At 39.1% G+C, this 23,817-nt stretch overlaps 1 protein-coding gene across 1 annotated transcript in view; it reads left to right on the plus strand.

Annotated features, from left to right (window-relative positions):
• Nucleotides 1-3,905: 3,905 nt before the first annotated feature.
• The window catches only part of MAOA (monoamine oxidase A), a 101,382-nt gene continuing 81,470 nt past the window's right edge, over nucleotides 3,906-23,817 (plus strand). The window contains exons 1-2 of the mRNA XM_027875601.1: nucleotides 3,906-3,968; nucleotides 4,201-4,343. Of these exons, the coding sequence (XP_027731402.1) occupies nucleotides 4,238-4,343 (106 nt within the window). The 5' untranslated portion in view covers nucleotides 3,906-3,968; nucleotides 4,201-4,237. The remainder of the gene's footprint in view (nucleotides 3,969-4,200; nucleotides 4,344-23,817) is intronic.

The raw sequence follows: 23,817 nt of genomic DNA on the forward strand, positions 1-23,817 counted from the left end.
TAATTGATTTCTTATTTTCTCCATAACAAGTCATATTTATGTAGCACTTTACATTTTCCTCACCATCCCTTTAAAGCAAGTAATGAAAGCATATTATCCTCTTGTTACAGATAAAGAAACTGAGACTCAAAGAAATGAAATGACTTGCTCGTGGGCATGTAGGGAGTAAGTACCAAAACTGCGATACAAACCCACATTAAAAATTAAAAAAACATTTTTTAATATCTTGTTTTTTTACAATTACATGTATAGCTATCCCTTCTGTATTGTGACCTTCCCCATCACTATTTTGATATATCGAGGGCTAGCATAAGAAATTAAATGGAAATTTTGAGGGAGAAGCCACAGTTGACACAGAAAAAGTTTAGAAACTCACAAATGCATAAAATATGTGTATGGTATTATATAATATCAACATATTTTATCTTTTAATACCATGATAATTTAGATCTCTTGGGTACGAAGGGAGGGCCAAAAAATTTTACACAGATTTTCCAGATCGTCAGGGTGCTGAGCCCCTAAGCCCCACAATGTGGAAAGGATAACTGTAAAAAAACAATTTTTAACTTTCGGGGTTTTTTTGTTTACAGTTTTGAGCTCCAAATTCTCTTCCACTCTCTCTTCCCTCCCCCATCAATGAGAAGGCAAGCAATTTGATAAAGGTTATACATGTGCAGTCATGCAAAACATATCCCATATTAGTCATGCTGTGAAAGAAAACACAGAAAAAAACCCAATAAAAATAAAATAAAATAACAGTATGCTTCAATCTGCATTCAGATTCCATCAATTCTTTTTCAGGAGATAGACAGGATTTTTCACCATAAATCCTTCAGAATTGTCTTGGATCTTTGTATTGCTGTGCCAAGATACTATTAGGAAACACCCTGTTTTCCAGAGCCAAGGTCCAGCAAGCAAGCTGTGCCCTGAGCTTGTCATAACAACAATCCTTTGCACTCACCTTCTGGAACTGATGGTCCCTGAGCTTGGGAAAGCACCATCAGGCCTAGACATGAAGCCCTGCTATGAATGGACCTTTTGTCCCTAGACAACTTTGCTTCATTGTTGGTGTTGTGCCTCACACTGTTTTGACTCTTTGTCTAGTCACAAGTATATAAATCAAGATTCAGGCACACTAAAGTGGTTCCTCCCCCAGTAGGGGCAAGGCCCAGGCATACGTGTTTAATTCACCTCCTAGCTTGCAACCCATTGCCCTCACTTTGAAATTAAACTTCTGTTTGATTCCTGATTGTCCTGTCCGTAGCCTGCTCTGTTCGGTTCAGGCCACCCACAGGTTAGAGGTGGTTTCGATCTGGTTGACAGCTGAAAACTGCTAAGTCATTTGAAGTTGATCATTGTACAGTATTGAAGTTACTGTGTAAAATGGTGTACTGATTCTGCTTACTCAAACCTATGTCTTGACTATAAGTCTACTGCTTTTTCCATTATGCCATACTTCTTTAACCATTCTGCCCCAATGTTTTAGTTTTTGCAGCTTTGGAGGGATAATTTGATTTGTAGCAATCTGTTTCATTTTAAAACAAACCAAAACAATGCACAGGTGTGTCTCATTTAAAGTGAACCTAATATACAAAAATCTCAGACTTAGATGTTAAAAATTGGAGAGTGATTCTCTATATTATAAGAGCTAGAAACTACTTTATGAATCACCAAAGGATTTTATTAAAAGTAAGCTCTCATGTATTTAAAGAATGATTCCATTCTGAACGGATGTTAAAGGCACATAAACTACCATGTAAAGCAAGTTATATGTGCATTGTGTAGTATCCTTCACAATTATTATTATTGGCAGGAAAGACACCAGAACGAGACAACACAATTATGATAGGACCAATGTGAGTGATTAGTAATGTCTAAGCAGAACCATTAAATAAATTTAAAGTTTTTTTAAATTACCATCAAAATGTTTTCATCAAACTTTTTACAACAATTATATGGGCATAGCTAAATATGGTGAGATAACCATTCTACTTTTTTTTTTTACAGGCCTTTAGAGAGAGGGCAGCAAGTTTAGACTTTACTCCAGATTGGGCATGGTGTTGGAGGAGACACAAACTATGAGCTGCTCAAGAGAAGGGATTGTCTTTTACCTCTCTTTGTACCCTTAGTGCTTAGCACAGAGCCTGGAAAACAGTAGGTGCTTAATGTTTATTGACTGATCCTACAGAGATCCTTTCTTAACTTACTAAACTATCGATTCAGGACCATAATACATAATGTGGTTGGGTTTCTGAACATGGGGAAAGGGGCAAAATTCAACTTCAAGAGGGAAATGTTATTGTCCCTGGAAGCAAATTTGTAAGGAGTAGTATAGCTTCATTTTGTTTTCATGGGTAGTTGAGTGATAACTGATAGCTGAGGATGGATACTGAAGTCCATTGGTTATCTTCTCAATCCCAACACATGGAAGAAGCCCCTCAGCACATTGACAGATTTATAGAAGAACATGAAAGGGTTGCACTAGTTGTGATCTGAATCATTAAAGAAAATATGCAATTTGATGAGATCACAAAACAATCATTTTTTCAGATCATTTTTTAAAAAAATGAGACCTTTGATTGCAACTCTTGCACGAATTGCCAGCATCCTCCAGCAGTAACATCAGCACCATTTCTGCAGCTTATATATAATCTTGGAGAGATGTCTGGGGTGCACAGAGGTTACCATCACATGAGAATGTGCCAGAGGTGGGGCTTGATAAGCTTCAAGGCCATCCTCTATAGGATTTCATAGATTAGAGCTGGGCGTGACTTTGGAGTACAATCCTCTCATTTCACAGTTGAGAAAACTGAGTCCTGGAGAAGTTAAGTGATTTATTCAGTCACAAAGGTAAAGTGGAAGAATTGGGATTTGGACCCAGGTCCTCTGACAGTGGTCTTTTCATTGATACTGCCTTTCTAGTATTAACTCTGGCACATACAGCTTCTAAAGACATTTGCCCTCCATAGTTTTTTTTTTTTTTTTTTAAATAGAAAGCTCTGGTTGTATCTTCTGTGTTCCTTACTATATCCCTTACCCTTAACAACAACTCCCATCTTACTTTTCTTTTTTAAGGACAATTCCATGATTTCTTCTAGCTTTTATTCATTTAAATTCATTTATTGATTTATTTATATTTATTTTTACTTATTAATATATTTATATTATTATATTATTTATTTTTATTTATTTATTTATAATTTTATTATTGAAAAACTAACAAACCTATAAAACCAAATGGCCCTTGGGATCACGGGGGCAGACTGGACTATGCTCCTTACAGAGATTAGGAACCTGAGCGCTGCTCCAGGTCACATCAGCTCCCCCTGCCTGCACCCAGTGGGGGGGGGGAGCGCTCAGGCGAGTGACATCACAAAGGAAGCCCGCGCTTCGTGCAGACAAGAGGTCAAGCCAAGATCAAGGTTGGTTATGCTTTTTCAGGAGTCTCTCCCCTTCTCGGCCTCGCCCCCGGCCCTTTTCTCCTCTGGGCTCCCAGGGATGGCCCGCCCGGACGCCCCGCTGCCTCTGCCTCAGGACGGGGCCTGGGAGCCCCGGGGTCCGCGGCCTCTGGCCCGGCTTCGCGGGGCTCCGGCCTTGAGCGCTGGGCATGCTCAGTAAGTGGGGCAGGTGGCGCGTGCCAGGAGGAAGCTTCCCGCGGCCGCGGCCCCTCCTCCACGCCTTCCCCCATGAGTCTTCCACGGGGCTCGCAGCAGCGGCGCTGTGGGAGCCTGAGAGAGCCCGTCCCGCCGCCCCCCTCCCCATGACACGCGTGCCAGGCTGGGGCTCCGCCGCCGCGGCCGTGCCAGGGCAAACTTTACCTGACGCCCAGTCCATTTGGGCTCGCCACGCCCCTCCCCTCCGCCAGTGCTGAGCAGGAGGAGCTCTGGGCAGGCGCCTCCCGGCTCAGGCTATAAGATCGAGGTGCGCGCGACGCCCCGGGGAGACCGCGAGGGGGCGAGGGGAGCGAGGTAGGCTGCGGCATGGTCTGTGGCTGGGGAGGCGGGAGCGAGCAGCACAGAAGCCTAGAGGGGCGGGGCGAGCAGGCGAGCTCGAGCACCCCCTGGCGCGCCGGGTTGCGCGGGCAGGCAGCCGGGCAGCGCAGCGCGGCGCAGAGCAGGCGAACCAGAGCCGAGTGGCGCCGAGCGCATCCCCGGACCCCCGTTAACCGGCCCCAACCTCTCTTTCCCCTCTTGCCCCTAGACCGAAATCTCCCAGCGGAACCCACACAGCCGTGAGCATGGCGTCCTCGGCGAGGTCCACTCCCCCGACCACCAGGAGATTGGACGGCATCAACCTCCCGACCAGCAAGTGCGACGTGGTCGTCGTAGGGGGAGGCATCTCAGGTCAGTGGGGCCGGGGCTGGGCGGCGGGGGTACGGGGGGATCCACACCAGCCAGCGGGGTCAGGGGCCTTTACTCTCCCCATTTTACAGGGGGGAAACTGAGGCAGACAGCCCTGCGCAGGGGTCATGCACCATCTGCGGGTATGCAGGTTGTGGACCCGACACCGGCAAGATCTAGGAGTCATAGATTTGGGGCTAGAGGAGGCCTTAGAAAGAACCTGTATCTCCTTAGGCCAACCCACTCATTTTGCAGTTGAGGAAACTGAGGCAGAGCAGCCTTGCACAGAGGTCACAGATGTAGGCTGTGGGCCTGACACCAACAAAATATAGGGTCATGCATAGATCCTGGGGTAGAGGGGTCCTTAGATAGGTGGTGCATCTCCTCAGGCCAACCTACTCATTTTGCAGATGAGGAAACTGAGGCCCAGAGAGAGAAAGTGAGTCTTGGTCACATACGAAATGACCTAGTAAGCTGCAGAGCTGGGATTTGAACCCAGTTGTTCATACTCCAGCATTCCTTGCTCCACAGGGAGCTGTTGGAGATGGCCCTTTCTGTGTGCCCCTTCACTTAGAGACATGCAGCAGCTTAGTTACCTGTGTGCAACTGTCTATTTACATGGGTATAAGATGTGTGTGTGTCCAAGAGCAGCAACAGTTGGCATTATCTAGGGCCAGGGTACACCTTGGAATCCTGCAGTATATATGGAAAGGAGGCCCAGGGGGTATCCAGTTGTGCAACTACTTGGATTTTGTAGGGGCGAAGTGTGTTTTACAGTTGCCTTCCCCTCTCCCTCTCCCTCATTGGAATACCAGTGCTGGTATATTTTTATTCCTATTTTAAGTCTTCCTTGAATTCATTTCCCCCTCCTCTACTTCTGTGGCAGGAGAATATTTGAGGATGGGAAAAAAGGGGAGGGATATTGTCAAGAAAGGTCCAGGAAGGTGGCTGTGTTCTGCTTTGAACCTTTTTTTAGTTCTCTTGCCCTAGGAGGAGGTTCAAACCCTTAAGAACAAGACGCAAATAGGGAGCACCTAGACCCCCATTCTTAAGGGGCTAACTTCTGTTGCAGCTCCTGTCTTTACCTATGCCACTTTAATTTAAGCAGCCTCAGTAAAGGAGATTTATTAATTATGGATACCTTGTAGAAGGGGTGGCAGAAGACATGATATCAACAGGTATTTAGACTTGGGCTTTTCTTAATTCAGATAACTTACTTGTTCATGAAAACTCTCACACAGGGTATTTCCTCTATGACCTCTGAATTTACTTATAGAATTTTCAGTGCCAGAAATCAAAATGCTTTTCAACTCAGAGATAAACATAACCTTGAAAGCTGTTTTTTGGTGCTGTTACCTTAAATGGTCTGTCAGTTCATGATGGAATGCTCGTACTCAAAATACAAAAATAGGTCTGTGATCTCTTTGTGGGTTAGTCAGTATAAAGGTACATATACTGATCCAAGCCTGCCCAAATGCACAGAAGGGTCTGCAGAACTTGCTAGAGGCCTTCCTTGATTTACCTCTATGATCTAATTAAAAAAAAAAAAGTGGGGAGGAAGTCCTAGAGATGCCATCATTCTGTATAATCCTTTGAGCAGAATACATGTACATACTCCCAAATTAATTACAGAAACAGCTTTTTTACTCAAATTGGAGATTAGTACCTTGGATAATTAGGGTTGAACTACCTCGATATTAGTGGCCATGGTATAGCAGGAGATGCTTGATCAAAGACCCAGAGCAAGGGTGGGGAACCTGAGGTCTCAAGACTGCACTTGGCCTTGTAGGTCTTTGGATGCGGCCATTTGACTGAGTCCAAGTTTTACAGAAAAAAATTCTTTTATTAAGGGGATTTGTTCTGTGAAGTTTGTATTCAGTCAAAGGGTTGCACTTGAGGACCTAGAGGGCCACACGTGGCTTCAAGGCCACAGGTTCCTCATCCCTGACTCAGAAAGTTTGGCCTTAGGAGAAATCCTGATGAGTATATTGGCGTTTATATTAGGAAAAAAAAATACCAAGTAGTATAGCTTCTATATCCTTTCATCTGGAAAAATAAGGAAATAGGCCTTTTAGGCTAGTCTCCACAAAAAAGTATCGTAACGCCTCTTAAAAAGATGTGGCAGAATGTCTGCACTTTACTTATCACCAGCCAGTCCTTCGTACTTCAGGCATTAGTCTTTGGATTTCAGGTTTCTTTGGGACCCATTCCTTTACCATCTTTAAGGATCTTGCCTCCAATTTTTTGACATTTCCTTATTTCTCTCCATTCTCCTCCCTGACACCAAGTTATTATTAAATTGTAAAAAAAAAAAAAATTGAAGAACTGGAAAGCTTTTTCTCTATAGCCATTTTATGTTCCCCTGGGGGATAGTTTCCTGCCAGCAGTGACACCAGGTAGACCAAAGATTAGGGCATTTTGCCTTTTCTGATGTGCCACATATGACTTCAAGTGGAGATATTGAAGGTGTCAAACCCATCCAGAGTAGGACTATAACTAAACAAATAAACAAACAAAAAAAACCCATTTGTATCTTTTGTAAGGTATTTCACTAATAATCCGTGAGGATAAACTGGGTTTTACTGGCGTCAAATCCTTCACATCTATGAATTCGAGAACAAATCTTTTCATTGCTAAGCAGTGTCCCATGAGTTTATGCATTACCCCAACAGCAATTAGTTTGAGTCCCTGAGATATTATTTAGAAACATTACCAGATGGATGCTTTTACGAATTGTCACTTTGACAGTTTGCATATTTTGATAAATAACAAATGGGTTTTGTATAATGGGATTTTAAAATATTTTGAAATACTTTTTGGCTGTACAAAAAATATCATTCAGTAATATTCATGTCCTTATTTTTTGTCATTGTAAAACAGAACTTTTACAGATAAGGAAACTGAGATTCATAAGTAGAAGATATGTATCAAAAACATTCCCCCTTCCCTCCCACTAATTAAATAGCTTTATTCTATATTGAATGGGGAAAAACATTTCCAAAGGAAGTGGTTTAAGCCATTTTTGGGGGGTGGGCTGAGCCTAATTTCCTTTTTTCTTATTTTTTTCCAAGTTGAATAATAATAATGCAAAACATACTCTCTCAGCTTTGAACTTTTGAACTCTGTTGAAACTATAACATCACTGGTCATTCTTCATTTTTGAAGCTCCTCTTTTGGTTTTGTTTTTTTCCAACTCCACAGCTGGGCCTTTTCTGTTTCTTTGATTGGCAACAGAAACAGTTGTTAGCCACTCCTACTCTTCCCACAACCTAATTTTAGGCATTCTCAAGACTCTATCAGTAGTCTTTGTTTCTTATTCTATCCTGTTTTCCAGAAAATATGCCTTTTCATGGCTTCAGCTTCTATTGATGACTCTCAAATCAATATCTCTGGTCCTGTCATGTTGTCTCAGGTCCTGTCTTGTGTATACAGCTGCCTTGGAGGCGTATCTGCTTATATTTTTCTGTGTCACCTCAAATTTATGTCAGAAGACAAAACATATCTCTTCTTCTCCAAAAAAGGAGCAGTCCCTCCACCCAGTTTTCCATTTTTTTTTATGTTTTTGTCAGTGACATTGCTGTGACTATTATTCACATAGACTCAAAAACTTAAAGTCAGCTATTCTATTTCAGCCCAGTATTTAATCAGTCATGGAGTTCTGTCATTTCTTCTTCTTCTTTTTTTTTTTGCTTAGGCAGTTGGGGTTAAGTGACTTGCCCAAGGTCACATAGCTAGTAAGTGTCAAGTGTCTGGATTTGAGTCTGGATCTTGTCAAGAGGCCAGATTTGAACTCAGGTCCTCCGGACTCCAAGGCCAGAGCTCTACACCTAGCTGCCCCCGTTTCTTCTTTTAAAATATCTCTCATGTTATCCCGTTTTCTTCTCAGTGGTCTCACCTTAAACCGGTCCCTTACAACTTCAGCATCTGCTAGCTGACTTCTGTGACTGTATTTTCATCTCATTTCAACCCATCCCACCTGTTGCTCCCAGATAAATTTGTTTTTAAATCTTTCTTTCATTATGTCACTCCTAGCATCAGCTCTAAACATTTGAGATTTTCAAGGCCATTCACATGGGGTCCTATTCTAAAAATTCAATTAATTCAACCTTATTTCTCAGTGCTTATCTCCCTGGAACTGTTTGCTCTGTCCGATCTGTTTATTACTTCAAAAATCCACCATTCTTATTCCCATCTTCATGGGCTTCACTCACGTTTCCCTTACCCTGGAATGATCTCTCTTCTTTCCTTTGCCCAAAAATTGAGTAATAGCTGACATTTTAGCATTTATTTAAGGTTTTTAAGTGGTTACATATATTATTTTATTTGAGATTCATAATAACCCTGTTAGATAGGTACTATAAGTATTAGGGCAACTAGGTGGTGCAGTGGATGGTGCCTAGAATCAGGAAGACTCATCTTCCTGAGTTCAAATCTGGACACAGACACTTAGTAGCTGTGTGACCCAAGGCAAGTCACTTAACCTTGTTTGCTTCAGTTTTCTCATTTGTAAAATGAACTACAGAAGGAAATAGCAAACCACTCCAGGGTCTCTGCCAAGAAAACCCCAAATGGGGTCACGATGAGTCGAACATCACTGAAAAGACTGAACAACAAAGTAAATATAATTATCCACATTTTATAGATGAAGAAATTGAGGTTCAAGGAGACATGCCCATGATCACACAGTTTTCTGGTGTCAAAAACAGAAACTGAACCCTCTTTGTAAATTCCAAGTTCAGTGCTTGTTAAGCTAGAAGTTTTACTTCTTCCATAGGCAGAATCTTTCTTTCTTCCATCTTTTCTATGGTCCCTCCCAGCTCTAAAATCAGAATCTTTTTTGATGATTTCCAAATTTCTTTGATTCCTCTAGTCCTCCTTGATCACCTTTTCCTCTGAAATCCTATAGCAGTTAAAGTCATTACTATCCAATTAAACACTTAATTTTACTCACTTATGGGTTTGGTTTTGGTTTTTGTTTTTGCTTTTGTTTCACCTGTATTTTATTTCTCTGTCTTGACTGGCTAGACTCTTTGAGTCTTTGAGTACTTTCTTTGAGTACTTGTCAGAACACTAAGCATATAGTAGAAGTTCAATAAATTCTTACTTTAAAAATAAGTTTTATTGATGCCTTCTGCTTTTGCTTCACAGTAATTTCTGGGCGTGGTGGGGGAATCCTTCCCTTTTCCAACCTACCACGATGTTGTAACAAAAAAGCACCAGATATGGTGACCAAGTTGTACAATGTATAGAATATTCTATATCTCATTAGTTCCCTGTCTCTCTGCCAGGAGGAGGAAGATCATGGAGTTTAAAGCTGGAATAGACCTTAGAGAGCATCTAGTTTAACCATCTTATTTTTATAGATGAGGAAACTAAAGCATTGTGATTCGCCAAAGGTCTTATAATTAGTAGATGCCAAAGATAGGATTGAACCTAGGTCCTCTCTTCCAAAGGCCAGTGCTTTTTTCACTGTACTTTACTTTTTTTAAGGGACCATCACTGGTTTTTTGAGTTATTCAGGATTTACTTTCCTTTTAGTGATCTCATTTAAGCTGTTGTATTGTCATTGCTCTATTGTTCTTTTAGTTATACTTCTTCTCATTTCATCACTTGATACAGATTTTCCAGGTTTTTTAATTCCTTTTACTTGTCACTTCATAGTGGACAATAATGTTCCATTGAATTCATATGCCATGTTTTTTTCAGCCATTCTTCAATTGATGGGTACCCACTTTGTTTCCAATAAAGAGTGCTGCTATGCCAATTCTAGTCAGTCTTTGTTTCTGTCTTTGACTGTCTTGGGAGTTTATGCCCAGTGCTGGGATTGTTGGGTTTCTTATGTAATTCTGAATTGAAATTCAGAATGGCTGTACCATTGATAGCTCCATCAGTTGGTATATTAGCCTGCCTGTCTTTCTATAGCCTCTCCAATACTGAACATTCCCATTTTTTGTCATCCTTGTTAATTTGCTGAGTCTGATGTTTTATTCTCTATTTCTTTTACCATTAATGAGTTGGGAACATGATTTCACATGATTATTTTAAACAGTAAATAATTGTTGATTGCACATAGTTGGGAATATTGAGAATGCATTTAGACATATATGCATGTAATCCTTTCTTCCTTTTCTTTTCCTTCTCCGTCTTTCAACAGATCACATCAGGGTGACAGAAATATCCAGGGAACCCTTTCCTCAGTAATAAGATCCTTTTTCAAAAAACTCTGAACATGCTACAAATGTAATTTATGTCTTAAAATTAATAAAATCTCATTTTCTAACAATTTATTTTGTACTTCTGTGTATATGATATTTATTAGATAATACATATATATAATAGAGAGTTAAAAAGCTTGAGTCCTTGTATTCTAGGAGTTGAATATATTAAACTCATAGCATCTATGCAAACAGAAAAAGACATAATGACATATGAGAGAGAGAATTTTTTTATATTTGTAATTAATATTTTAGTGCTTTTTTATTTTGGGTTTTGTAAATAATTTTCTTTTAAAATTGTCAGAAGATCTGGAAGGGGAAATGAAAGAAACTGAAAGAGAAAATTAGACATTTAGGAGCCTATTTTATATTGAATAATAGTCTCCCTGATTTATATCTATTGATGTATCTCCATTTCTTAGTTGAATTTGACATCAGTCTCTGTGGAGAATATCTGTCTAAATTAGTTGTTTCTTTGGTTTATAGTACTTCAGTGATGGAATGCTTACTGCTAGGTCATTTGTTGTTGTTGTTTTTTGTTTTTTTAGTGAGGCAGTTGGGGTTAAGTGACTTGCCCATGGTCACACAGCTAGGAAGTATTATGTGTCAGAGGCTGGATTTGAACTCAGGTCCTCCTGACTCTAGAGCTGGTGCTCTATCCACTGCGCCGCCTAGCTGCCCCATTTGTGGTTGTTTTGTGTAGTAATATCCATAGTGTTGGACATACTCTTGAGTAGCATTGTGATTTTAATTAGATTAAAAAGCATATGAGAATAATCAAATTCAAACTACATTTTAAAAATATTTACTATGTGCTTTGTTTTAGACACTGGCAAAGATAAAAGTTCTGTCTTCTTGGAACGTTCAATCTAACTGGAAGATAGGACAAATAAACAGTCAACTCTAATCCATGATAAGGGCATAACAGAGATGCAAGCAAAGTGTTATATAGAATTTGTAGAGGGAAAGGTCATAACTGATATAGGGGACAGGGATCAGGGAAGACTTCCTGATGTAGGAGAAATTCAAGTTGAGCTTTAAACTGTGGTGTAGGGCAATTTCTGATTCTGCTACTTGTTTACCTGTGTGACTATGGGTAGGTTACTCCCTATCTGGACCTCACTTTCTTCATCTGTATAATGAAGGAACTAGACTAGATAATCTGAATCTCTAAAGTGGCTATATGTGATCATGTGTGTAGGAATTCAGCAGGCAGAGAATACTCTAAAGGAAGAAAGAAGAATGAGATTGTAACTGGAAAGGGTCTTTTTAGTAGCCTTCACCCTTCCTATGCTGCAGCCAAGTTCTCCTGGAGGAGAGATCATTCACGGATCTTCTCTCTTGTAGCAGCAGTATCTTCCATGATTAAAGATGGAATTGAATATTTTCATTTGAAAGATCCTGTGGTGTATAACCAGACTGGTTATGTTTTTAGATTGCCATCCCTACAAAACCACTAAATTCTATACAGTTATAATGTTTTGTATTTTGTGTGTTGCTTTCCACCATCTGTAACTATTCATTGAGAACTTATCACTTGTTTGATATTACTCTCTCTGATGTTGGAATTGTGTTCCAGTTGTATCAGTACATTTTTGGATAACCCTGGAGAAATACTTTGATCACTACCCTGCTTTTTCTACTTAAAGGATCATAATTTAGAGTTGGAAGGGGCTTTAGAGACCATCTAGCTCAACGCCCTCATTTTACAGAAGGAGACCAAGGACACACAGCTAAAAAAGTCACAGAACCATGATTCCATTAATAAAAGTGAATGTTAGAAGTTTCTCTACCCAGACGGCTGTTTACTTTGTCTGTTAGTCTTGATTTTGGTGACATAACGGTGTAGAGAAAAGAACACCGTCTCTGCAGTCAGAGAGCCTGGATTCAAAATCTACCTCAACGTCTTCCAGGACCAGCACAGATATAACCAATGAATGAGAACCAGTAACCTGAGACTTTAAATTCTGAATCCGAAGGCAAGAATATTAGAAGGAACTCCACATGTATTTCCAACAAAGCAGATCTCCAGAGAAGAAGGATCTCTTCCTTTTTTTGCCATTCTTTTTGAGTGTCTGAGCAATACAAGGACTTCCCATACATCTGTAATGAGGCAATAGGGGAGAGAGAAGAGTGGAAAACAGAAATAATAAGCACATGGCCAGGTGGTCTTCCTCGGTGTTTTGTTGATATATTGCATTTTAATTTCTGTGGATGTCTTAGGCTGTGAAAAATTTTAATTTACAGACTTGGTAACATTTCAGTTGTTTTCATGTTTTCCAAAGTGGAGCACGAAACAACCCAGTAACATTTCCTGCTCAGGACAGCAGCTATATGGTTTGCATAAACTTTCATAACAATGTTGACTTCAGGAATGGGAAATTGGGCAGTGACATTTTGTGTTAGCTTGGTATTGTTGAGCATGTCAGTATACTTTTTTTTAATTCTTGTATCACTCTGTTCAGAGTAAAGTTAAAAAAAAAACTTCCATAGATTTCATGTATGCTTAATTATGTTTGTGAATACACTTTATTAGGATTGTTGTTACTTCCAGAGCTTATACAAATTTCAATTTTAGTATGTGGAATATATATATATATATATGTACATATACCTGTGTGTGTGTATATATACATATATTTGAATATTATATATGTATGTGTATACTATGGCTGTTATTCAGTCTTCATTCATGTCTGACTCTTTATGACCCCATGGACCATGGCATGCCAGGCCCTTTTGAACTGAGGGGCTTATCTTTTGATGTCGCATCTTTTTAGCATTTTAATACTGTCCATGGGGTTTTCTTGGCAAAGATACTGGAATGGTTTGCCATTTCTTTTTACAGGATCACCTTTTGTGTGTGTCTGTGTATACACATATATCAAAACTAAATTAAAATTTGTATTGGATTATATATGTGTTTATATTGAAGCATATGTGTGTGTATCATATACACATATTCAAATACAAATTTGAGTTTACTTTCAAGTCTCAAGCACCATAGATAATATGGATAATGATAACGAAAGAAGTTGCAAATATAGTAAGTCTCATAACTGCATCACCAGTCAGAAGGGGATCAGACTTGTTCTTTTTACCCCTTTAAGAGGGCGAAACATATAGCACTGAATGGGAATCAGAATTACCCAAAGTGAAATGGGTTTCCTTAGGAGGTGTAGTGGGTTATCTTCCACTGGGGCTCTTCAAATAGAGACTTTATCCACTTACTGTAGATATTCCAGTTCAGCTGCAGGTTGGACTAAATGATTTCTGACATCTCTTCTGATTCTGTGAAAGAGAAGCATATGTCTAAGTACACATTCAGTTTTTGTTCAGACTTGACATGCAGATACATAGAAACATTTGAACAGTTTTACTAAATGACCTTAGTGACTGTCATTTGTATCCTACAGGCAAATGGAGTGTTATGTAGTTGATGATACATGCCAGAAGCTTGTCTAGGATTGTGAAACTAACCCCTTAGTCCCTAAATGCTTGTTGCATGAATTTCATGTTAATAGGATATACTTGGAAAAAATAAATAAATCCAGAGAAACAGAAATCAAGCCACATTTTCCAGATGCTACAGGCTCTTGAGATAAGCTAATAAGAGCTATAACTAAATTTATGGAGTAATTTTATCTACTAAAAAGTTAGATTTTTGCCTCTAAATTTTTTCTAAATCTGATCTTAATTGAAGCAGAGAAATAGAGAACATGATAGGATAGTAGGTAATAGTTCAATTTAGTAGAACGTGGAGTGCATGAAAGGGAATATGTGAAATAAAACTAAAGTATTAGGTAGTAACCGGATTGTAAAACCTTAGGTGCTAGGTTAAGGAGGCTGTGTTTTTAATCCTGTGAGCCTCAGGGAGCCATTGGACATTTTAAAGCAGAGGAATTACAAGGGAACAACAGCAAACATTTATCAAATGCCTATGTGTGAGGCACTGTTCTGGGTGGTAGGGATACAAAGAATAGAGCTTACATTCTAACAGCGGAGACAGAATAAATATGAAAATGATGAATACAAGTATGTATACAAAGGAGGGATGGGTACTAGTAGTTGAAGGGATCAAGAAAAGCTTTGTGGAGTGTGTTTTGTTTGAACTGCCTCTAGAAAGAAGATAAGGGGTTGGATGGGGAATGAATATATTCCAAATATGTTTTTGCCAGTGGAAAGGGATAAATATATTAACTGAGGTGCCATTTGGGAAGAATAGGAGGCTAGTTTGGGTGATCACAGCATGTAGGATTCCTGGAGGCATATTGCTAAGTGAGGCTGAAATGATGAATTCTGGAGCTGGGTTGTAAAGAGTTTTAAAAATTAAATAGGAAAGTTTTATATTTTATCCTAGAGGCAATAAGGATATACTCTCTTTTCTTGGGTGAGGGAGTGACATGGTCAGATATGAACATAAGAAACATCATTTTAGCAGCAGTGTGGAGGATGGACAGAAGTGGTGAGAAACTTGAGGTAGAGAAACCAGTTAGGAAACTGTTGCCATAATCTAGGTGAAAAATGATGAGGGTCTGAGCTGGGTGAGCATAGGGAAGGAGCTAATTGGAAAAGACCCTGATGTTGGGAAAGATTGAAGGCAGAAGGAAAAGGGGACAACAGAAGAGGAGATGGATAGATAGTATCATGGAAGCAATGAACACGAACTTGGACACACTTCAAGAGATAGTGGAAGATAGAAGGTCCTGGCGTGCTTTGGGTCATGAAGAGTCAGACGTGACTGAATGACTCAATGAGTGGCAATAGAAACAGAAAGATTTGGCAGCTTATTGAATTATTGTTCATCCTTCATTTTTAGAAGAGGATCAGTGACATTATGTTGTGTGAGGAAAAGTGAGGAGTTGACAATATCAATGTTATGAACGTGAGAGATGACAACAATGATGATACCTTCAACAGAAATAGGGAAGGTTGTAAGATAGATTGTTATGGGGAGCAAGAAAATGAGTTCTTTTTTTAATATGTGGCATTTGATATGGCACTAAGACATTCAGTTTGAAATATCCGATAGGTAATTGAACAGATGTATACTGTAGGCAAATTAATTTGGCAGTTTAAGAAGGATGAATTGGAGAGAAGAGGAAAGTGGAGGCAGGAAGACTATTTGGGGGCTAAGTAATTTAGGTGGCAGGTGTTCCAGGCCCAAACTATTAGAGTAGCAGTGTTAAATAAAAAGGAAGGGATAGTTTTGAGAAATACTATAGGCCAAGTCAGCACACGAGATAACTTAATTAGGAATTCTCTGTTTCTCTAAACACAAAAAGGCTAAAGAAAACCTGTGCCCTTTCTGCCTTGAACCTCATTTCCTTCTCTTCTCAGCATTTAACTGTTACTTTTTTCAAGCCTCAGGATGTCCTGATTGTATTTTAGGGCTGGATTATCCCTAAGGCCCTAGTTCTCAGATTATGTAAAGCTCTTCCTTTGGATCTTTCAAAAAGATGCTAATAGCTAACCCTAAGCAAAGCTTGAACTCTTAGCTCACTTTCTTGTTTTTAGCTTTCCAAGGTCATGGGGAATTATTTTGATATGAAAAGTCTCCATTTTCAGTTTTTGTTGAGCTAAAGTAAACAAATACCTGTTTATGTCACTTAAAATTGGTTAGCAAAGGAAATTGGCATTAATATACATTTTAAAGCAAGATGATAATCTTTGAGAATTGAAATTACATTGTCCATGAGACCATAGAGAATTTTAAGGCTAGAAGGGACCTAGAAATTGTTTAGTCCAGTCATACTTCTCCTCACTCCCTCCCCCCTCTTTTTTTGATGAGGCAGTTGGGGTTAAGTGACTTGCCCAGGGTCACACAGCTAGTAACTGTTAAGTGTGTGAGGCCAGATTTGAACTCAGGTGCAGAGCCGGGGTGCTCTATCCACTGTGCCACCTACCTGCCCCCCTCCCCCTTTTTTTAATAGATGAGGGAATTGAGATCCTCAGGAAAGTGAAATGACTTGAACCAGAGGTGAGGCCAGAGGCACTGTTACAATTCCTAGTTAAATGTTTTTCAATTGTGCTGCCACTTTGATGGAGGCAGCAGAGAGAACTGGTCTTGAAGCCGTGAAGACATGGGATCAAATCCTCCCTCTGCCGAGTACAAGCTGTGTGAGCTTGGGTTTCACCCGTTATTCATGTAGTCTGCTCTCTGACACTCTTAAGTTGCAGAGAAGGAGCTGATGTGTATTTAGTAGAGCCATTTTCCTGACTGGGGAGTTTCCTATGCAAATAGAATGCCAGATCTAGTCCCTGTTCCTGGAAATGAATATGTAGCTGGCATCCTGTATAAGAGTTTATACCTTGAGCCTGAGTAGTTCCTAGATGCAGTAAGTTCTTAAATACTTCTTGAGGGAATTAATGAATGAAAATTGGGATTATAAAATTTAGGTGCCACTAGGTGGTACAGTAGATAGAATGTTGAACCTGGAATTAGGAAGACTTGAGTTCAAATCCAGCCTCGTGTACTTACTAGCAGTGTGATTCTGGGCAAGTCACTTAACCTCTATTTTCCTCACTTGCCTCAACTGTAGAGTAGAGATAGTAGTAACCTACCTCCCAGGTTTATTAAGATAGTAGTTGTAAAATGCTATGAATTTAATTGTACATTACTTATTATGTATTATAACTACAGTAGACCTTATAGGAAACCAAAGCCCAGAAAGATTATATGCCTAAGACCACACTAATAATAAGTTGTAGAATTTGGGTTAGAACTCAGTTCAGTCCTGTTCACTTTTCACTATATCACTTAGGGGGCAAAATATTAAATTTTAAGAAATGATAAAGTGGAATGATACTACTCTTTGAATTTTTTAACTAAACTATATATGATATTAGAAAAAACTTCATTTACACATAAGTAAAATTAATTTTCCTTTTCTCAAATGTATCCTTAACTTGTTAGAATAATGTATAGAATTTCAAAAATAAATATAGTTTAGATCAGGGGTGGTGAACCTGCAACCTCGAGACCACATGTGGCCTTCTAGGTCCTCGCGTGTGGCCTTTTGATGAAGTCCAAGTTTTACAGAACAAGTCTTTTAGATGTGTTCTGTGAAGTTTGGATTCAGTCAGAGGGCTGCATTTGAGGACCTGTAGGGCCCATGTGACCTTGAGGCTTCAGATTCCCCACCCCTGGTTTAGATTATAGTCTCTTTATAATGATAGTTACCTTTCTGAAATCCAAAACTAGTCTTTTGACTCTATTATGCTTTCCAACACAGACATACACACACACACACACATATACACACACAAATTTGTGTGTGTATATGTATATACATACACACATTTCTATAATTCAGTTTTTTCAAACACTTGGGTGTGGGGAATATATTTTGTACATTTCACTGGGTATTGATAAATCTTAAAAAGTAAAAGAAATGATACTTGAGATTGATGAAAGAAATACAGAGAAAGGAGGAGATATGAGGGTAACAAGGTATTCCTGGAGCTTTGCTATAGCATCCCTGTGGTGATATGGAATTCACTTTAAGATGAGTCGACCCAGAACCCTATACTTTTAAATTTAGTAAATTCAGCAAATATTTATTAAGTATCTACTATGTGTAAGAAACTAGATATGGTAGGAACTAGATATGACAAGATGAAAAATTACATAGTCCCTGCTCTTAAGGAACTTGCGATATGTAGGGGAGAACATGGCAGGAACACAAGTATAACACAAAGTAGGGTGTAATGGAAGCAAAGGAGAGATAGTCAGCAAAAGTGAAAATCTGAGGAGATAGAGAACATTGCAGTGTGGCAGATAAGGGAGTGCATCTTGAAAGAGATAAGGCCAGAAGCGAGCTTAGGAAAAGAAGGATTTTGATAAGGGAAGATGAGGAGGTGTGCATTTGAGAAATTTAATTTTATCATCTATACAGTATTCAAAGAAAAACAAGTTTTTTGAGCAGGCAAGTGGAGCCAGATCTATGCATTAAAAAGATTATATTGGCAGCTGTGTAATGGATGGACTGGTGATGGTAGAGATTAGAGGTAGGATGCATAGTTAGGAGGCTATTACAGTAATAATAAGACAGAATGTGACAAAACTTGGGAGGTGGAAGTGTAAATGGAATAAGGAAAGGATGTTGAGATAGACTGCAATGACAGGGTAGATCAGATTTGGACATTGACTGGATATGGCCTTTGACGGAGAAGGAAAAGTCAAAGATGACTAATAGTTTTCAGCCTTAGTGACTAGGAGAGTGGTAGAATTTATTAACGAAGTCAATATAATACTTTTAAAATCTGTAACAATTCCATGGTATAGCGTTGTAGAGAGTATCCAATGTGCTCCTGATAGGACATTTTTGTGAAATAGGGTGAAACAATGAATTATAGGGTGATGACATTCTCATCCTTAAACCAATTCCTCTTAGCTTAAGTGAAGATGAGGACTAAATAGTAATCAAATAAATTGGGTCTGTCTAGACAACGAGTCTGTAATTCATGCCAAATAAAGCCAGTTGTTAACTTATTTCTTAGTGTCATTTGAAGCAAAAATGAGTCCTTAGCCTAAGGAAGATTGCCATTGGAATGTTTAAAAAAGGATGTTGTTCCTGTGAAAATAAATAACACATCTGCATATAGGTTTATCTTAGTGTATGTGAGTTTCTGTGCACAGGCAGATAATTACAGTATAGAGGCACTTGCATTGCCAACACAATTCTGGCTCTCATTACAGAAAAGGTTTAAAATCAGTTGATTAGCTGCCAGTCTTAAGTGAACATGAAGTTTCATGTGGTTTGGTCCCTATACCTTGTATCCTGTCTTGATTAGTTAAGACAAACATACATCTAGAATTGGTTAACAGCTATTTGATGCTCTCCTCATACTTCAATTTTGTCTTTTTGGAGAACTTGTTATTGTCTTATTAAATACCTCTATTGCTCTAGTTTTGTGAAAAAGGAATAGCACTTTTTAAAAAAATCAAAGAGATACAATTCCCTTGGCTTCAGTGACTCTGCTTGTTTGCCTTCTCCTGTGTGACCATTCTGTCCTAGGCATCTTTTAATATTTTCTTTCCATAAACCCCTTTTAAACTCCTGGCTTAAAAGAAGGTTTTTGTTGACCTTAGAACAAATACTATGGACTTTTTGGATGTAGAAGCCAGATTTTTAGGGGTTAATATGTGAGTGATGACAATGGAATCAACAGGCTTTTCAATGATTTGAGGAATTTAGCCTTGAAAGAAAGGATAAAAAAGTGATGGCTGGAAAGTCTTGAAATTGTCGAATGATGACCTGTTTTCCCCCCTGCTTTTGGGTTTGTTTTGGTTTGGGTAGTTCAGAAACAAGAGAACCACAGAATCTCAGAATTGAAAAGACCCTTGGTTATTGATTCAGACCTCCACAGAAATCTGTCAATGACAGCCCCAGAGCAGCTATAGAAAATGAGTGTGTAGAATGACTGTAGAAAGAGAGACTGAAGGCACCAGAGAGATGGAAAAGATGTGTGGGACATAGGTCCCAAGAAGAAATGAGATGTAGATCACAAGGAATAAGTTTGTTTTAGAAAGTAGAAGGCCATCTCTGCCTCTGAGACTACCCTGTAAACTCACTTATTACTTGTGCTGCTCTGGTTTTGTTTATGTAATAATTATATATCACTTGGGTATGTGACAACAGCAATTTTTAGGTTTAAGCAATGCAAAATCAGTTGGGAAACTGTTTTCTTAAACAGTGTCTCTGCAGCTAGAGCTTTGTTTGCAGTTACCATGGTAACTGCTGTCGCTTATATTAATCATCTTGCCCTGATTATGCTGCTGTAATAACAAATAGACCTATGTTGTCTGAAATCTCAAACAATGCTTTAAAAAATAGACTGTATTTTGTCACATTAGCTAAAACGTTGTCTCTCCTTCCTTTTCCCCTACTGTGAAAATCACAAAATTAAATAAAAAATCCAAAGGGGAGAATTTTATTCTTAAAATTATTGCTATTTGAAGGTAGGATCATATTTCTCATTTGTAAAACAAGGGAGTGCCCTGCAGGCCTCTCTCAACATATTGTCAGTGTTTGCATCTGAAACAGGCTTATAGAAATCTGCAGTTATAGCAGGGATAGTCTGGGCTTCATTTTTTCTAAAGAGAGGTTTCATAGGTCGGTTGTTGGTATCAAAAAACCCATATGTATCATAAATGCAAAACTTTAATTTTCAAGCATTCTATAAATTTCCTGGAGATTTTATGTTACCTTACAACGTACTGAAAATAATCTATTAATTGTATGTATGTTTGTGTATGTATATACATGTATATATGGCAATCGGAACTAAACTTGTGATTTCATAGATAGAGGAAATTCTCAGGTAGAGAAACCTCTTCTGCCAATGGAGAACTGCATAGTTGCCTAGAGCACAGAGTTATTGAATGACTGGCCTAGGGTCACCTAGTATGAGTCAAAAGTAGAAATTTAATCCAGATCTTCTTATCTCTGGGACTAAAGCCATTTCTCTAGTCATTTCACCAAGCTACCTGTTACATACACACAAATATGTGATATGTATGTGCATATGTATGTATGTACATTTAAACAGGCTGTCCAGAAAGGCTTAGCTTGATTTTAAATTTTAATAGTTTAAATTGAACTGTGACTTCTTGAAGCACCCTTTTTTATGTAAATGTAAATAGGCATTTGAGAGAATTCTAGAAATGGTTTAGGTAATCTTATGGTGTGCAAAAGATGTCTTGGAATATGAGTGAAGTGCAATTACAGGAAATAGGTGAAATTCAGGTATTTTGTAATCTTATAAATGGTTTTTGACAGAGTGTTTAGATGCATTTTTTAGATGTGGTATCTTGAATGGATGTATCCTGAGATGTTTTCATTGCAAAAGAGGAAACAGTGGTAAGAGTATTTATTGATCTTAAGTTCCCAAAACCTAAGTTCTAGCCCCAGCATTGACGTTTACTACAGTGTGATGCTGTGCAAGTCCCCTTTCTTCATTTAGCCTTATACTAGGCAGTTGAGTGGTACAGTGTTCAGAGTACTGGACCTCATGTCAGGAAGACTGCAGTTCATATCCAGCCACAGACACTCAATAGCTATTTGACCCTAGGCAAATCAGTTAACCTCTATTTGCCTCAGTTTCCTCCTTGTTAAATGGGGAGAATAATAGCACTACTTCTCTGGGTGGTTGTGAGGATTAAATTAAGTGATATTTGTAAAGCATCTTGCAAACTTGAAAGCACTATATTAATAAATAAGCTATTATTACTTTTTTTATCATCTGCAAAATATTTACACTCCATCTGATAGCATTGTGTTCCCTTCTTATCTCTAAATCTGTGATTCTAATGATTTAAAGTTCAAAAAATATCTTGCTTTGTAAAGTGTAGAGTTATAAGGGATCTCAGAAGTTATCTGCTCCAAACTGCTAATTTTATGATGAGGGAATTGAGGCCCATAGAGGTGAAGGGACTTGTCCAACATCACACAGGTAATATGTGGCCTAACTAGAATTCACCCTCAGGTCCTCTGACTTTCAATTGGGCTGACTATGTCAGAGAAGAGAACGAAAATGATTTTCAAAAGTTCTTCCTGAGGATGTAGACAGTTATTCCAGGAAAATTTCAAAAACATCAAAATATCATAACTTTGATCTTGCTGTCACCCAAAATTGTTCTATTTCTATGTTCATGAACTTGTAAATTCTTTTATCTGAATGTAATCTTGTTTTCATTCCTCCTCTCCCTCTGCCTTGCAACCCCTAACCTTCTTCTTTGCCCTTATCTGTTATCTGGCAACCTCCAGGATACTTCCCTTCTTTCCTCAATGAATTCAGTCCCTGGCTCTGTCTTCTGTCCTCTCCTAGTTATGAGGATAGCCTCCTATTAAGGGATTTCAACATATTTATTGATATTCTCTCAAACATCTTAACTCATATCCCATGCTCTACTCCTTCACCAACCTCAGCTACACAAAGATATGGTCATACTACCATCACCCACAAATTGTGAACTCAGAAATTCCCTTATCTGATAACAATCTGTTGCCATGCCACCTGTCCCTCTGCCTTGTAACCCTAAACCCTGTTCTTCATTCTCACTGTGGCCTCTGGTCCTTTAGCCCCTTAGTCCTTTCAGAGGCTGTTACCCTACGCTGGCCACACTAATCCTTTCTCCATCTTGCACCATTACAGAATCAGTTCAACTGTACACTGCCCTCTTCACTTAAGTCCCTTGCCTCTGTCTAGTTGCCAGTCTTGCCTTGCTAAGTCTCAGCCTTGGATTATTCCCACCATCTGCTGCTTCTGCTTCTGATCTTACTCATGTGCTGATCAAAGTTGGAGAAAATCACAAAACCATGCTGACTTGATGCCGTTAGAGAATTATGTTAGGCAATCTCAACTGGAAAAGCAACCCTTTTAATACTTCCCTAATTGACTTACTATTTTACTCATCACAATCCTTTTCATTCCTACCGAAGCCTTCTGCAACTCTTCTTTCCCTCACCCCCTCAACTGAAAACTTTGCCTAATAATTTCTCTGAAAAAAAATTTTGAGGCCATTCACAGAGAACTCTCTCTTATTCCCTTTTCTTTATCTCATATCTCAGATTTTTTTGCTGCTATCTCCTCATTCACCCCTGCCTCATGTAGGTGGTTTTTCTCCTTGCCAAGGACCCACCCTTCCACATGTACAAATGACCCCATTCCGTCTCTCACTTTTCTTCAGTCTCCCCTTGTCTAACCACTGCTTCCCTACTGCCTGTAAACATGCCCATATGTTCCCCATTCTTAAAAAACCTTCACTTGATCCATTTCTCCCTGATAGCTGTCATCCCGTGTCATTCCTCCCTTTCTGTGCTGAGAGAAGGCATTCTTCTGCAGTCAGTGCATCTACTTCCTTCCTCTTATGCTCCTGCAAATCCTCTGCAGGCTGGTTTCTGACCTCTTCATACAATTGAAGCTGCTGTCTTCAAAATTACCAATGATTTCTTAATCATTTTGCCTATAATGGTCTTTTCCCAGTCCTTATCCTTATAACTTCTCTGCAGCCTTTGCAAAAGTTGGTAACTCAACTCCTCTTTGCCTTGATATTCTCTTTCTTTAGTTTTTGAGACACACTATATGCTGTTTCTCTTCTAACCTGTCTGACTGCTCCTTCCCAGTCTTCTTTTGTAGATCTTCATCTAAGTCATGGCCACTAACCTTGGATATTCCCAAAGCCCTGCCCTTCATTTTCTTCTCCTCTTTCCTTACATTACAGGTCATCCCTTAGTGCAATTTTAGTACCCTAAGAC

The sequence above is a fragment of the Vombatus ursinus genome, unplaced genomic scaffold (assembly GCF_900497805.2).
Source record: "Vombatus ursinus unplaced genomic scaffold, bare-nosed wombat genome assembly UNPS02014809.1, whole genome shotgun sequence".
Taxonomy (NCBI): Eukaryota; Metazoa; Chordata; class Mammalia; order Diprotodontia; family Vombatidae; genus Vombatus; species Vombatus ursinus.